Source organism: Camelus dromedarius, chromosome 17 (genome assembly GCF_036321535.1).
Source record: "Camelus dromedarius isolate mCamDro1 chromosome 17, mCamDro1.pat, whole genome shotgun sequence".
NCBI lineage: Eukaryota > Metazoa > Chordata > Mammalia > Artiodactyla > Camelidae > Camelus > Camelus dromedarius.
This window is the reverse complement of record NC_087452.1, coordinates 37,546,627-37,563,339: the sequence shown is the minus strand read 5'-3', so window position 1 is coordinate 37,563,339 and position 16,713 is coordinate 37,546,627. Positions and strand designations below refer to the sequence as shown.

The 16,713-nt window shown below is 39.4% G+C and overlaps 1 protein-coding gene across 1 annotated transcript in view; it reads left to right on the top strand.

Moving 5' to 3' along the window:
• Positions 1-649: 649 nt before the first annotated feature.
• Positions 650-16,713, top strand: part of TOPAZ1 (testis and ovary specific TOPAZ 1) — a 53,513-nt gene continuing 37,449 nt past the window's right edge. Inside the window, exons 1-4 of the mRNA XM_064496652.1 lie at positions 650-1,062; positions 1,539-3,984; positions 9,477-9,538; positions 10,274-10,401. Coding sequence (XP_064352722.1) covers positions 714-1,062; positions 1,539-3,984; positions 9,477-9,538; positions 10,274-10,401 — 2,985 coding nt within the window. The 5' untranslated portion in view covers positions 650-713. The remainder of the gene's footprint in view (positions 1,063-1,538; positions 3,985-9,476; positions 9,539-10,273; positions 10,402-16,713) is intronic.

The window sequence follows — 16,713 nt, the reverse complement described above, 5'->3', positions numbered from 1 at the left end:
GAAGCAGGAGATCAGTCAGAATCTGAGAGCCAGAGTCAAGGTGAGTGGCCAAAGAACACAGAAAACCGAATCAAGCAATCTAATGGATGTGGATGTGGGGAGTGAAGTGGAAAGAAGCATATCCCCTGATGGTTTCTAGGTTTCTGGCTTACACAACTGGGTAGATGGTGGTGCATCCATCAACACAGGAGGGGCAAGCCCGTGAGTAAAGGTAAGATCAGTTCTGCACAACTAGAGCTTGAAGTGCCTTTAGGATGTCGGGAAGGCAGATAGAAAGTAACCCCAGAAGATCTGGGGTGGAGTTAGAAGCCAGTTGGTGTGTGGGGGCAACCAGGCCTCAAGAGGCAGGAGGTAACAAGGCTCCTGAATCGTTCCGGAGGTTTCTGCCCAGTGGAAGGCCACGGGGCTGGGGTAGCCCCACTCACCACAGCGCATCGAGGCCCCAGAGGCACGGGCCTCAGAGGCTCGCGGACCTTCCGCCGTTGGGCCCCCCCACCCCCACCCCACCCCACCCCACCCCCCACCCCACCCCACCCCACCCCCCACCCCTGCCCGGGCCGCGCCACGCGGGCCCACTTCCGCTTCCGGTCCGAGGGCCTAGGTGGCGGGCTGCGCCGGGGCGGGACTGAGGGCTTCAGGTGCCTTCGCGCGGCGGGTGGGCTCCTGCGAGCGGGAGTGGCGGGCCTCTGCGAGCAGACCTGCTGCCCGGGCAGATGCGGCGGCCACCGCCCTCGGGCCGCACGACGGCCCTGGGACGTGGAGGCGACACGCGAGGCTCGAGGAAGCGAGGCCGGCGTCCAGGGCCAGGCGAAGCGGGAGGCGGCGGCCCTGAGGCCGGGGCGCGTGAGGAGAGCAAGCAAAAGAGGAGGATGGTGGCCCGGGCGTCTGGGAGAGAAGAGGTGAACAGTGACCAGTCGGGTGAGGCGTCCAGGGCTGGGAAGGCCTCGGCAAGGCGGCGAGTGGAGGGGCCGGGCGGCCAAGCGGGCCCTTCAGACCAGTCGGACCAGCAGGGCCTAGAAGCAGCGAAGGAGGCGGAGCTCCGGTTGCAATCCGGAAGACAGAGTAAGACAGCACTGAGGGGTCACTCCTTGCTAGCCTTTGCACCCCTTCCTCTCCATCCTTGTTTTGCCTCTAGTGTTTCCCTTGAATCTGAGTGGGCTTTACTGATACACACGGTTGACCAGGAGAAGGGGGGAAAAAAACAGGGGTTCCCTTAAAAGGCGTTTGCCCCGTTAAGATCCCTTGGTCAGAAGTTCTGTGAGGGGAGGTCCTCTTAGTGATCCACTTTGACTAGTGTGATATGATGATAATACTAGAGGTTATTTAGCTGCCTTAGAACTTATACAGGTTTATATGTAGTTCTTTAATAGAAATTAAGTCTTTGATTTAAAAACAAATAAATGTTTCCATACAGCTATTTGGGGAAATTTAAAAAAAAAAAAAAAAGGATGGCTTCACAGTGTTTTTTATTTTAAGTGATACCAATTTTTCTTCCTCAATATAAAATCTTTTGTGGTATGTTTTGTTGTTTTGCTCAGCCAAGGAAAAAAGAAAAGTTACTGAAGCCTCAAGTGATGCTCTACAGCCAGGGATTGACCTGGTAAGAAAGGAATCATTAACCAGTTCGGAATCTTTCCAAACAGTGGAATGCAATGAATGTCAAAGTATGGCTTTCTTGCAGCCTTTGGGTAAGGAAGGTTTGGTAGAAGGTATGAAAAGAAGAATTCGAATTAAAAAACTTAAAAGCTTAGAAAGCCCACCTCTCGAAATAACTGAAAATAAGACTCCACAAAATATTACGGTTGAATTTCAAGATGAACTGTACAAGAATACTCCGAAATATTCTTGTAACAGCTTGTCACCTGGAGTAGAAAATAATCCCATTTTAAAATTACCTAATTGCAGTTGTTTCCCCCATTCCAAGGGTTGTAATGATGAAAATAACCTTGCACCTAAACCTGATGGTAGATGTATACATGTATCAGAAAATACCTCAAAGTTAAAGAAAGAAAGTCCTAGGAGTCTTGCAGCTAAGAGTGACACGACTATTCCTCAGCTTTTACAAACTGAAGAAAACTTAATGGGAGATAATAAGTTATTGCTAGAAGAAAATGATTTATACCAAAGTAAAAATAATGGCTCGCTTTCCTGCCTCCTAAGTGAAAAAAATAAAAACTCAGTAGAGGAGAGCAATGTTGGGAGAAAACGCAGAAAAAGGATGAAGGTATCTGAAAAAGGAGATGAAATGGTTATTGAGATGAAGTCCTCTAATGTGTATAACAAGTCTGAGCTGATGTTACCAGAAAGCCAAACAGGTGCTGAAGGTAAAGAAGCAGAGACTTTAGAGGCTAAAAAAAGTCCTTTAAAAGTTATGAGAAAAGTAAACCATGATTCACTGTCAGCAACGGATCATTTGTTAAGTCTTCCAGGATTAGAAGGAAAAAAACCAAGTCCTGAACATCACGTAAATGCTATGTTCCAGAAAACCCTTGAGCCACTTTTGAAAGAAGAAACGAAGAATGCTTCAGAGTCCTTAGGATGTAAAGGCATGGATCCAGAAGAGTGTTCTAAGTCGATGAAAAGCTCAATAATGGAATCACCTAGCGATCGCTACCCTATTGAAAGAAGATCCTCGAGGGAAGACTTGAAGAATGAAGGTGAAGAATCTAAGTTAAGCTGTCGCAGAACAATACCAATGACTGGCAAAAGAACTTGGCCTTGTTATTCCTGTGCTAGAACATCTGCCTGGTGTTGGAAAAAGGCTTCCTTGCCACAGTCAAATTTTAACTTTCTTCCTGAGTCTCAGGAAAGTTTTAGGCAAGATGATTTTCTTAAGCACCAAACAAATCAAACTCACTTGACTGACTTCAAGTTAATGCTACAAAGTTCCATAACAGAAACAAACAGTGAGTCTTCAAGTAGAGAAAAATTGGATTCTGATTTAAATTGTTTATCTTCAGTCTCTACAGTAGAACCTACTTTAATGGTTATGAAGGAACCTATAATCAATGATGATAAAAAAATGAAGTCAGAGGAACCGAGCAGAAGTGGGTCAGAAGTAGTTTCTAATCCTACTGAAGATACTCAGTTAACGAACATAACTCAAAACTTGACAGGAAGTGAAAAAAAAGATAGAGGGAATTTAACAAAGCCTACTTTGACAGTGGCTTCCCAGGACGGCCAGGAAGCAAATAACTCCAGAGGCAAACCTATTCATCGAAAAGCATGTATTGCTAAGCAAACACTTGTGGTTCCAGACTTCGTGAAGATATTGAACACAGGGCGGCTGACTAATTTTAAAATTCCTTTGCTTAAGAATAAAACAGAAAAAAGAAAAATAAATGCCAAGTCATCGGAGAGAGAAGTATATAGTCCCCTAGAACTTCTTGACAGTTTGTCTGGAGCAGAGGTATGGCAGAATAGGACTAAAGACACTTCAAGACCTCAGGCTTTGAGCATACGAAGTAGTGTAATCCCAATGCAAAGCTGTTCCAACTCATACGGCAGTAAGGATTCCTGTATTTCTCCAAGCTTTTTAACGCAAGTTAGTAATAATAAACCATCTAACCACATCTCTAAACCAGGCAATATTGTTTCTAATATGGAAGCTATTTCTCTCCCAGTTGAGAATAATACTTCTTGTGGTCCTGGATATATAGAGAAAAGTCCTGCCTTCGGCTCCAATGAACAAGAAACATTCAAACCAGTTTCCTCTGAAGTTAGTGGTAGAAAAATGACTAAGAACTTCTCAGAAATTAAAGTTGGGTTTCCAGATATTCTTAAAGCATATGAAGATGATGTCCTCTTAATTGATGTAATTCAAGATGACCCGGACCTCTTTGGAGTCTCCAATGAAGGGGAGCTCTCATTTACTTCAGAGGTTCCCACGATAAGCCAGGAGCCCAAGGTTGCTGAAGAGCACCAGTCAACAGACTCCAAGCACGTGGAGCTTCCAGGAAAAAAAGAACCAAGCGATGACTTGAGGTATGCATGTTCAAGTATACCTTTTGGTGGAGATTATTGTTGGGGGTTTCAAACGCACTTTCTGCTCTTAGGTGTCACTAATTTATTCAGTGATCATTGAAGCTCCGTTATTTTTTTTTAACCTAGTTATTTATTAAATGTAATACAGTATATTATTGCTGGGACCTGGAAATGTCATTATGCTAAAACTTAGGATTGAAATAAAACAGTTATATATATATCCTTGCAATTATGATGGAGCAGATTAGCTGTTCAGAATTTTAAATGGTGATTTATAAAGTGACCTTTTCAATTACTTACATTGCTTCTTTCAAAAGTCAATTAAATATACTTTCATATGTTTTTTTAATTATTATCAATATGCAGATAGACTTATTTCAGCCAAGTTACTTATTAAGAACAGTACTGTGTATTTTAACCCATTTTCCTTGTTAGGTAAAAAACTCATTTTTCAGGAGACAGAGACGCCTTGGAAAAGTTTATTTGAATTAGGACTTGAAAGTAGAATAAAAAGTTAAACTAATTTTCAGAGGGAAAAAGTCTAACATTTTTTCATGGTTTTACTTTTAAGGTGATGATTTTAAATGATGATTTAGCCCTGAAGAGAATGAGTTTGCCTGAGGCAACTAAATGGAACCAAGTAATAAACCTTTGTGTTATTGGAACTTGATCTGCCTAGTTGCCCCAAATTTTATTTAATATTATGCCCTATTATACTAGATTTTTGTAGTTCTTCAAGCTCTGATTTATATTTGTACATCACAATACTTGAATATTGGAATGTTTTGTGAACAGACTAAAAAGGAAACATGAAAACACTTTCCACTAAGATTTAATGTTACATGACTTAAATTTCTCTGGTATTTATACATTTTAGTTAACATTTGTGATGTTATATTCTTCCTGATGTTCTTGGGGTTACAAGAACTTATAACTTACCCCAAAAGAAAGACCAAGAGCTTTATATATTATTTTTTAAAATAGTGTAATGAGGAAGGATGATAATCTGCCTATTTTGAAGGTGGAAAAAAAATGAAGATGACAAGTTGTCACTTGTCCATGGTCACACTACTAGTAGCAGAATCTAGATTTGAACCCAAGCCTGTCTTACTTTAAAATCAGTGGTTAAGAATGTTACCTTTATAATCTGACCTAGGTTTTTGAATCTTCCTGCCCTAGTAGCTGTGTGACCTTTTAGGTAAATTATTTTACCTTATCTGTGAAAAGGGAAAGTACTTGCCTTAGGGTTGTGAGGATTAAATCAGTGAATGGATGGGAAAGGTTCTGGTGTGGCACTGGATGAGTAGTAAGAAGTCAATAAAGGATAGTTATTAAAAGTGCTTGTAACTCTTGTTACACTGTGCTTCTTTTGAGGAATACAAAAGGAAACTAGAGCAAACCCCTCATTCAAGAGCAAACATCTCTGTTAACTAACAAGATGTTGACAATGAGCTACAGCCAAAGATAGAGACAAATGTGAACTGGGCATAAAGTTTGTTTTTTATTCTTTCTTTTCTTAGAATAATGGCTGATTTTATAAAAATGATACATTTTCACTATATTAAAAGTGTAAAAGGGAGGAAGTCTCACCACCCAAAATAACCAGTTAATTACCCACAATTTGTATGCATCATTCCAGACACCTGTCTATGCATATATGTGGATATAATCTTAGAAAAATTGGATCATGCCATTTTTTAGTAAAAACATTTAATTTTATTTCCACGTAACTGAGGGGAGAAGGGCCTGAGGTGAAACTGAAGGAATTGCTGAATCTATGTATTTATGAACAATAATAGATTTATAAAAACAATATTTTTTCCTTACTGTAAGTGGTGCATTATCATATTTTGTATTTTATTCTATTTTATTAAAAAATCCTGGTTGCAACCCATTAGATTTCATCAACCCCTTGAAAAATGCTCTGGTAGAGAATAAACTTGCTGTAATCTGTGTCATTCTCCAGAAGCCTGTCTTACTCTCCTCTCCTTTTTGCTCAGATTTTCTCTCTTGCATCCCTATGTTCTGTAGCCTCACCCAAGTCTATTTCTCCCCTTTCCTCCTTCTGCCCTTTTTTTTTTCCCTTTCTGCTCCATCAAGGCAGAACTGTAACTTTCTACTCCAGTAATGCAAAACTGTAAAATATTTATGGGGATTGCAGTTTTGTTTATTTTTTTCTTAGTTAGGGGAATTTAAATTTTTTGTGTCTTGTGTCTTTCAAATTCAAAACAAAAATTACTTCTAACAAAAGTGACGTGCAGTTTTACCTTTGTAACTTATTCATAGTGAAATGTTTCTCACCCTTACAAACTATACCCGCAATATTAAAAATACTATCACAATACTTTGAAATTAGAGCAGTACACTTGCTGTACCTATTTATGTCTTCTGGGCTTTTTGTTTTTGTTTTTTGTTCTTTTTGAAGAATAACCTCCTGTGTTTCTGGATCTGTACCTGTTTATGAATGTAACTTTCAGGATAATTAGAAACTGCAGAAACACCCCTCAGTTCTTCTCTGTTGTCACTTATCCTATTCCTGCTATTACCTTAATATCTCTCCTGGTTTTTCCTTCCTCTCAGTTCTCACTGCTACCAACTTATTCATATTCCTTCTGGGTTATTGCAGTTAGCTCCTTGTTAATCTTCTTGAACTCTAGTAGTATATCCTCCTCCATAGTAATATTTTGAAATAGAAATTGATCTGCCAGTGACTGCTTACAGTGCTCCAGTGGCTTTCAGCCACCTGAGGGTAGAGTCTAAATTGCTTGGCATGACTTTGTATAGCTCTTTAGTGGCTCTGCATCCGTTTTGGTGGGGAGGAAAGTGAGGTGAGAGGTTAATAAAAGATAAGCAGAGCAGGCAGCTCACTGTTTCCAAAATGTGTCATACATTTGAATCCTTTTACATATGTTTCTTTATCTGAAAGTTCCTTTCTCTTCATTCAGTTGTCCTTTAAGTCACACCTGAGTTGTTATTCTAGGGGTTTGTTCCAGTAGTTCTCTTGGCACACATCTCTGTATGTTATGTCTTCTTTACGTGCACCTCTTCCAATACTACGAGTTCCTAGACAGGAAAGGGGCATCTTCATTTGGGTCTCCCTAGAGTCTGGCCAGGAGGGTGTTAGGTGCTCAATGTGTGGAGAACAACTCAACACACAGAACCTTGTTCTCACAGAGCTTTTAGTCTAGCAAGGAAGGCAGATGATTAAGCAAATACATAAAATATGGTGAGAGAAGTGCAAGATGTTAAAGGCCTCCTGGTCCGAGTGACGTTTAAGATGAACACTAAAGAATGAGTAGGAACTAGCCAGTAGATGAAGACAAGTTCAGAGGAGAAAAGTGAGGGGAAGGAATAGCCTATAGGAAGGTCCCCAGGGAAGAACACGTAACAGCTGAGAGTCAGAAATAACATCCCGTGGTTTAGTGGTCAGGTGGCGAGAAATGAAGCTACCGAATATGCAGAAAGGTCTGTTGTGCAGAGCTTTGTAAATAGGATAACCCTGGAACTGATCTTTGGAATTGCAAAACATTTAGAAGGGAAATGAGGAGCTATTAATAATCACTATGCCAGAATAATAGGCATGAACGGATCATCCTGGATAAACTAGAATTCATGGTGGATTTGAACTTTATCCTGAGAGCATATAGAGATTCATTGAAGGACTTTTTAAGTAAAGAATTTGATAAGATTTACATTTTAAAAATCATTATAGTCTGGTGTGGAGAATAAATTAGCAGGGAGCTATTGTAATAATTAGACCAAAAGGACATGGTGACTTCAGCTAGAAGTGGAAGTGGATTTGAGAGAGGTTTAGAAAGTGAAGATTGGTCAATCAGATAGGGGCAAGGTCAGAGGTAGGAGTTAAGGATTATATCCGGTTTCTCTTATTTCAAAGCAGGGCATTACAATTCCCTGATGAAAAGAGGCAGGATCGTGGTGGGATATTGGTCATAAGGGCAAATTCAGACATGTTCATTTGGAGAGACCTTTGAAATACTGAAATGGAGATACTCAAGTAGACATGAGTTAAGAGATAGGAATTGGGGGAGGAAATTTGTGTATATATGTGTCTTGTTTGTGTTTTTATTTTCCCATTCTTTAAACTGTATACTTGTGATAATTTGCAACCTCAGGGGCTTCTAAATGTAATCTGAAACTGCCCCCACTTCCTCACCACCCCCTCTACACACGCACGCACGCACGCACGCAGAGGGCAGGTGGAGACCGAAGAAAGAGGCAAACCACTCCAGATTGGTAGGTGACAGGTTTAATAAGCAAGGGAACTTACACACACGGCTTGTCTTGGGAAGCTGCAAGATGAGTACATCTCCATTCCAGTCCCCTGGAATCTCAAAAGTTTGCATTGAAGCTTTGAGTGGGTTCAGCCATGTATACGATCCAGATGGTCCCAGCAACACCTTACTATCAAGGCTGTGTCCTTGGACAGCTTCTAGCATGGGGAAGACAGGCAGAACACACATCCCCAGGATGGGGGAGGGGACGGGGAGCCCCAGATTGCTTGGATCCAGCTCACAGGTCAGCTGGCAGTTACTTCCTCTCAGGTGCCTCCTCCAACAGCTTCTCATTGTTTCTAGGGTTTATGTTGAGGGAAAAAAATACTTCATGTTTTCCAAAGACCTCAAAGAACAGTATATATAAAATGTTTTATTTTCTTTCTTGGCTAGGAAGTAATCCTGAACCAATGAGCAGTTGTAGGACAGGTTTAATAAAACCCACTTATTAAGTGAATAAATGGTGAGATTATGGACATTTATTATATTTTATTCAGTGTACTTTTATACATTTTTGTCATAAGTTTTTAAAAATGAACAATGTTTGGCCATTTGTTTTTGAGGGACTCCTGTAGATGTAGTTTTCATTTGTTAAGCCTATGCCATTGGCTTTGAGAACATTTTATCTCATTTAATCCTCACAATAACCTCATGGGTAGGTGGCATTCTCATTTTACAGATATGGTTAAACTCAAAGAAGTTAAATAATTGTGCTACAGTTGACACAGTAAGTGGCAGAACAGTATTTGAACCCAGCTTGATCTAACTCTGATCTCCATGACCATAACCTTCAGACCGTATGTTGTCTTCAGAGACTGCAGAAACAGACTCGAACTGCTTTCCAGCCGTCTTCTTTTTCCATTGGCAGCAAGACGTACATGCACACGCTTGAGAGTAGAAGTGGAAACATATTACATTGGTGTAATACTTTAAAAGTGTTTTAAATGCTTGGCACATGCAGTCATCAGTTCTCTCTGAGTAAGAGTTCAGACGGCAGCGCTCCATACAGTTGCGGCACAAGTGATTAAAGAGCCAGATGGAGCATCTCGGTGGTGTGCTGTCCCAGGACAGACTCCCACCTCGGAGAACTAGAGCTCGTGTTCACCAGCTGCTACAGCCAGTAGTGTATAATGTTTAAGAGGAGTGGATGGTTCTGCAGGAGTGTATTCTAATGTTTAAGCTCTGTTTGCTTTGTAATAGAGAACCTCCTGTCCTGGATCCTGGGTTGATGAAGTCAGAGATCTGTGCTTCCTTGTCAGCAGGTAGAATTCAACATTTGCACAACGTGCAATATTGAGCTATTTATGTATCTCAATTGAGGCCTAGTCAAAATGAATTCATTAAAATAGGAAGATTTTCATTTTAGAGTCTGTTAAGCACGTTTTACAGTTTGTCAGTTTTCCTCAGTTTTAATTGCCTAGTTGTCAGATCAGATTTTGAGAAATTGTTTAGTTGGTTATTTAATAAATAAGTTGTTTATTAGTATCTTTAGTTATACAGATAGTATCTATCTACAAAAGATAGATAACTGGCCTTAGCAATTTTTGTAATCTTATTTTGAAATTGAAATATATATTTAAGCTTTACCGCATTTTAAGTCCGAGTCCTTTTTAAAATTTTTTGTAATTAACAGCTAATCATAAGTTCAGGTAACTGGATCTTTACAGGAAATAACTTAATTTGAAAGTTAATTTTACTTCAACTTTCAAGTTTTAAAAATATATTGGAAATAGCTGGACATAACCAAGAAGGAGTCTTAAATTTATCTTGATACGTCTCAATTTTGTCTTACTGGCAATTCTTTTTATACCATATAATGGAGTTATTTTGATAGAGAGGGAGGAATAAATGTATAATTTGCTGAAAACTCTACTTCATATTTGTCACATTGGACTTAAAAGAGTCTCTGAATTCTAACTCATTTTTAGAACAATCTTTAAATGACTTGGTTATTTTGTCATTTAAAGTTTCTGCAGTTGAGTATTATTTCTTTTCAGCAAATGAGCTAAAACATGATTCCAAAGATGCAGACATTCCCTTAGAAGAAGTTACTAATGAGACCTCTGAAGATGAAAAACTGGGGGACTTCAGTGAACACACAAAAAGCTCAGATTTGGATGAAAAGGTACAAGGGAGTCTTTTGGTTTTTTTTTTTTTTTTTTTAATTTCTTGATCCAAGTAGTGGTAAGTATAGAAGTTTATGGTAACACTGCTGTCAGATGACAAGTGTAACTCCTTTTTATTGAGGAAAAGAATCACAGCATTCTGACCATGGGATATATTGCTGGCTGCTTTGCATTAGCACAGTGTTAAGAGTTTGACTTGTCTTAGAAAATGGGGTGTACTGTTTAATTACACATTTAGCTTTTTAGTATCCTGCAGTTCCTCTCAAACCTATGTAAATCTTTCTAAATTGTTAGGTATTTTCCTGCCTCATTAAACACATTTACTGAATATCATCTGATCTTGATTGAGGTTTAGAATGTCATAGTACCTGAGTGCTGTGAATACAAGCATCAGTTACGCGACCACAGATGTAAGAGGCACAGGAATTGGAGCTAAACATAAGCCGATGTTGGAATGCACCACTGGTGTATGAGATGGAGAAAACTTGGGGTGTCAGTTATCTGCCAGATAATGTGTATTAACCTTTTGAAGAATTTGACTCCTAGGCAACTATTCCATACTTTCTTCTTTGTCCATATTCCTCCTCATTCATCCTCACAGCTAACAGCCTAGGTTCCTACTTCATCAAGAAAATTGAAATAATTGAAAAAGAACTTCCTAAGTTCCTGCCAGTACATTAGCCCACCCCTCTGCGTCTGTCTGCAGAACTCCAGCTTCACTTCTGCTGCAGTGGATGAACAGGCCAAGGCTGTTCTCTTCACCTATGTGCTAGAATCCACCTCTTCTCTCTCGAAATACTACTCCAGTAATTCTCCTTTTCGTTACTAGATCATTCCCTTCAACATAAGCATGCTTTTCTCCCAACTTCAGATAAAAACCAAAAAACCCTTTCATGGTCCCATTTTCCTTTTCGGCTGTCATCCTGTTTCTCCAAAGGCTTGTCTTGTCTAGACCCACTAGCTCCAGTTTCTCTCCTCCAGTTTCAAAGATATTTGTCTTCACCTCCATCAAAACTACCCTTCTTAAACTCTCCAGTGACCTCCTTGTTGCTGAATCTAATGGCCATAGTTCAGTCTCAGTCTGACTCAATCTGTCACCAGTATTAACATCAAAAGTTTTTTCACATGACTTCCAGGATAAACATATGTGCCTGGTTTTCTGTCTGTCTGCAACTTCCCAGTTGGATTTGCTGGCCTCTCCTGATGTCCCTGATCTCTACATGTTGGAGTGACCCAGGGCCGAGACTGTGCATCTGTTCTTTTTTCCTGTCTAGAGTTGCTCCTTACATGGTCTCATCCAACCTCATTGCATTCAATGCCACCTATGTGCTAAGACTTTCAAGTTGATATCTCGAGCTTGAACTTCTTCTCTGAACTGCAGACCTTTGTGACTGGTTGCCTACTTGATTTTTCCCCTTGCATGTTCAACTAGGCATCTCACATTTAATACGGTCAAAACTGAACTGTTTTATACCCCCTTTCCTACCACAAACCAGCCCTTCCTGTAGTTTTCCCCTTTTCTATTGATGGCAGCTCTATAAATTACTTAGGCTCAAAATCTTGGATTTCCTTACTTTCTTTTTCTCTCACTCCATATCCAGACTATAAGGAAATCCTGCAGGCTTTACCTTCAGATGATGTCTAGAAATTGTCCACTTTCCATCAGTCCTGCCCACACCGCACAGTCTCAGCCTGATATAATCTCCTGCCTGAATTACTGCAGCAGCCTCCTAACAGATCTCCTGCTTCTAATATTGCCCGCTTGTAGTTTATTCTCAGCACAGCATAAATTAGGTCATGTCAGTCTTCTGCTTCAAACTCTCCAATGGCTTTTAATACTCTGATTCAAAGCCACAGTCCTTTCTGTGACCTGCGTGGCCCTGTATCTATTGCCTTTACCCTTCCCCACCTCGTTACCTCTCTGACCTCTTCAGCTCCTCTCCTTACCCATTTTGCTCTGACCACATTAGCCTCCTTGCTGCTCTTGGAACACAGCAGGCCCTCTCCCGCTTCAGGGCCTTTGCCTTTGCCATTTTATCTCCTAAAAAATGATACAGCTAACTTGCTTGTTTCTTTCACTTCTTTGCTCAAATTTCATCTTCTCAGGGAGATTTCCCCTGGCCAGCCAACCTAAAATTCCAGTGTTCTCCCTTCTCCCAACATTTCATATTCCCCTTTCTGGTACTTAACAGTGTCTGACATTCTATATATATTTGCTTATTTATGTTTGCCTCCTCCTGCTAGAATGAGACTTTATGAAGGCAAGGATTTTTGTCCATTTTGCTTGCAAATGAATCTTTAGCACCAAGAGCAGTGTGGCTGCTACAGAGTAATAGCACAAGTGATTGCTGAATGGATATTGAATGTGAATTTGAAGGGAGTCCTGAAGTGCTGAAAGTGTCCTGTAGCGTGAATAAGAATCTCAGTGGTTTGATGGTAAGGGCCAGTATGTACTGAAGCTTTATTAAATGGCAGCCAGACACTGCTGGAGACTTAGCACTTATCTGTAATATCTGGAAGTGCTGTTCAGGGGTTCCCAAGACCACCCTCAGGTTCCATAATTTGCTAGAAGAACTCACAGAGATTAGCAAAGGTGTTATACTCAAGGTTACAATTTATCACAGTGAAAGAAGACAGTTTAAAATCAGCAAAAGATAGAGTCACATAGGATAGAGCGCTGGAGAAATTGGGCGCAAGCTTCTGGTTGTTCTCTCCCAATAGAGTCATGTGGACACTGCTTGCTTCTCCCAGGAGTGACATATGGCAACACAGAATATTGCCAGCCAGTGGGGCTTGCCTGAACCCTGGTCAGGGCTTCTGTTGGCCACTTACGCATGGCTGACCACCTGCATGACTGACCTTAATCACTCAGTCTCCAGTCCCTCCAGAGGTTGACCTGTTACCATGTGGCTCAAGTTCCCCATCATAAATTACGTTGTTAGCATAGACTCTCTGGAGAGGCTCAAGGCCCCTATCATAAATTACACTGTTAGTGTACACTATCTGGTGTGACCCCAGACCCCCAGGTTAACAAAGATACACTTATCAGGCAGCATATTCCAAGGGCTTAGAAGTTACCTCTGAGGAGCAGGTCAAGGGGCAAGCCTTTACTGTACAGCATATAGACAACCCAGACTTACTAAATTAATTCTTTAGTGCACATGAGGTGTGTACTGTTATTTCTCTTTACAGATGAAAAAACAGAGACTTAGACTCAAAATCTTGTCCATGGTCACACAGCAGAGTTCCTTGACTCTGTAGCAGAGGTCAGCAAACCTTTTCTTTAAAAGACTAGACAGTAAATACTTGTCTGGCTTTGTGGGCCATGTGGTTGCTGTTGCAGCCACTCAACTCTGCTATCGTAACAAGAAAGAAGCCATAGACGGGATGTAAACAGTGTGAATTGCTGTGTTCAAATAAATATTTACAAAAAACAGGCAGCCTGCAAGCCATAGCTTGCCAACCCTTGCTCTAAAGCATTAAAAAAGTAAACAGTTTATGCTCTGTTCTTCTTAAAGCTGAAGAGAAGACTTAATCCATTCAATTCTGCAAGGACAGATTTTAGGAGACGTTTACCAGAACACACTGAGTTTCTAACACTGTAAATATTTTAAAGATGTAGACTGTTTTCAATATTAGCTCTTTTAAAAATAATCCACAAAATCATTTAGCTGCTTCCTAGTCTGGTACTACTTCCTGGATTTGTTTAAGGGAAGGGGAATGATTCCTTTATCCTTCTGATCCCATGGTAAGCTTCAGATTACCAACTCCAGAAAATACATGACCCTGACAACAATACTTGTCTTTAAGATATCTGTCCCCTAAATTTGGGAATCAACAAACTTATATCCATCTCTCACCTAACATTTTAGGAACTTTAGAGGGCAAATAGGTTGACTTACAGGAAGGACATAGCCTAGCCTACCCCTTTTCTGCTTTTATGTATGGTTTTCTATAAATTTTTAGAAATGTTTCCTTATTTGTCTTTTCCAAAGACCTTGTTTTTTCTTTCTCTTGTGTATCAATTATACCCAGAATCCACGTATAACAATTTTTAGGTTTGCCATGGTAGTAATTGCTTAATGATTCTAGTTTTCAGCCCCAGATGGTTAAAATGCTAGTGTACTTTTCAATATTTGTTTTGAAACAATTATAAATTCACAGGAAGTTGCAGAAGTACTTTTCCCCCTATGATTACATCTTAAAGCACAATATCAGAAGCAGAAATCTGATATTAGTACAGTGAGTGGGTGTAGTTCTGTATATTTTATCAAGTGCAGATTTTTGTTGCCACCGTTGCCATCAAGATAATTATTCTGTCACTACAGAGATATTCTTTATGCTGCCCCTTAGTCTCACCTCCCTCCCTACCCCAACAGCTGTAACCTTAGCAACCGTTAATATGTTTTCCGTGTCTATAATTTTGCTATTTTGAAATAAATGCCCAGGTCTGCCATTGCTGGGCTATCTGGTAATTGCTTGCTTAGATTTTAACTTGGGTAGACTCAGCCTCCAGGTTACTACCCTGTGGTAGCAGGCAGTAGAAATGTTTACTATGTTATTTTAGTGTTAGCTGAGTTGTTTGGAGTCTGCCTTACAAAGGTATAGTTCAAGGGTCAGTTTTAGAGATTTGGACCAAGTTGAAAGCAGTTTTGGGGGCTTCCTGCCTTAGACTCTTTCCTTTCCAGGATTCCCAACCTCACTTCCCAGTTTCTGACTTTGCCCTAAATTTTGCCTTCTGGTTCTTTGTGTCAGTAGGGCAAATATTTGGCCTTCCCAAGTGGTTCCAACTAAGGCCTGCCTTCAGGAATAAAGCCAGAAAAACAGGACTGTTACCCAGTGTCATCCTCTCTTTCCAAGAGTAGACTTCCCTTCTGATTCTGCCTCCTTTTCATATCTCTCCAATGTTTTCAGACAGATTTTTTTATATTTTATCTTGGGTTTATAGTTGTTACTGCAGAAGGATTAGTCCAATAAGATGTACTTATTTGCCATTTCTCAAAATGGACCTATTAGGTATTTTTAATTTTATACAAATGATAGCATACCATTTTTTTTATCTTTTTTTAATTTAATAGATAATAGAGAATGTTTCCTTTCCATGTATGTAATGATGTTTTGCTTTTTATAATTATGTAATTATCTGTTGTATGGCTATACTCTATTCAACAAGTTCCACTATTGATGGACACTTGGTTTGTTCCCATTTTTTGCTATTTTAACATTGTTGCATTATGCATCCTTGAGCATAAGGCATTTTGCAAATGTGCAAGCATTTTTGGATTAATTCTTAGAAGCAGAATTTTCAGATTGTCCTACATAGAGATTGCTTTGATTTATATTCCCAGCAACATCGTATGAAAATGACACTTCTCTCCCCCACACACTCACAACTCAGTATTAGAATTTTTTAATTTTTGTCCATCTGTACATTTTTACAAATGACTTTTAATTTTAATTTGCTTTTGTTTTATGAGTCTAGTTAAGCATCTTTTAGCATGTGTAAAAGCCATTTACATTTTCTTCTGTGAACTTTTTTATGTCCTTTGGCCATTTTTCTTCTGGGATTTTTTTTTTTTAATTTGTAAGAACTTTTCCCATATTAAACATATTTGTTCTTTGTTTTATGTTGCCATACTTTTTCCTGTTTTTCATTTATGTTTGACTTGGTTTAGGAACTTTTTATTTTGGAGGAGCTTTTTATATCTTTATTTAGTCAAATGTATCAGTTTTATTATTATGATTTTTGAGTTATGAGTCATATTTAGAAAAGCCTTCCCCATTTTAGGATTAAAAAATTTCACCCATATCTTTTTGGTGTTATTTATTATGTTTAAATTTTTAGCAGTATAAATCTAGATTTTATCTTGGGAGAAAGAATGTAAAAACAATATAACCTTTCTGTTTTGACAGATGGCTTTTGTGTACTTTGTATTCTCTTAGTATATGGAAATGTTTTAAATGTTTGTATTCAAACCTGTTGAGTGGTAAAAAGTGCATGCTTAGCATGTGTGTGGTCCCAGGTTCGATTCCCAGTACCTCCATTAAAAATAAAATAAAATAAATGAACCTAATTACCTCACCCCCAAAAACAAACAAAATCAAAAATGTACAGGGGAAAAAAAAACCAATCTTTAAACGTGTTGATATCATAACTCGCAGTTTCTGCCTTTGGTGTCAAGTCTAGGCTTTCTGCACCCTCCAGATTATATAAATACTCATCTCTATTTTATTTTTGACCAGTATTTCTTACATTTAAATGTTTAATGAACCTAAAGTTGTTTGTAATATGGTAAATTGGTACCAAGCTT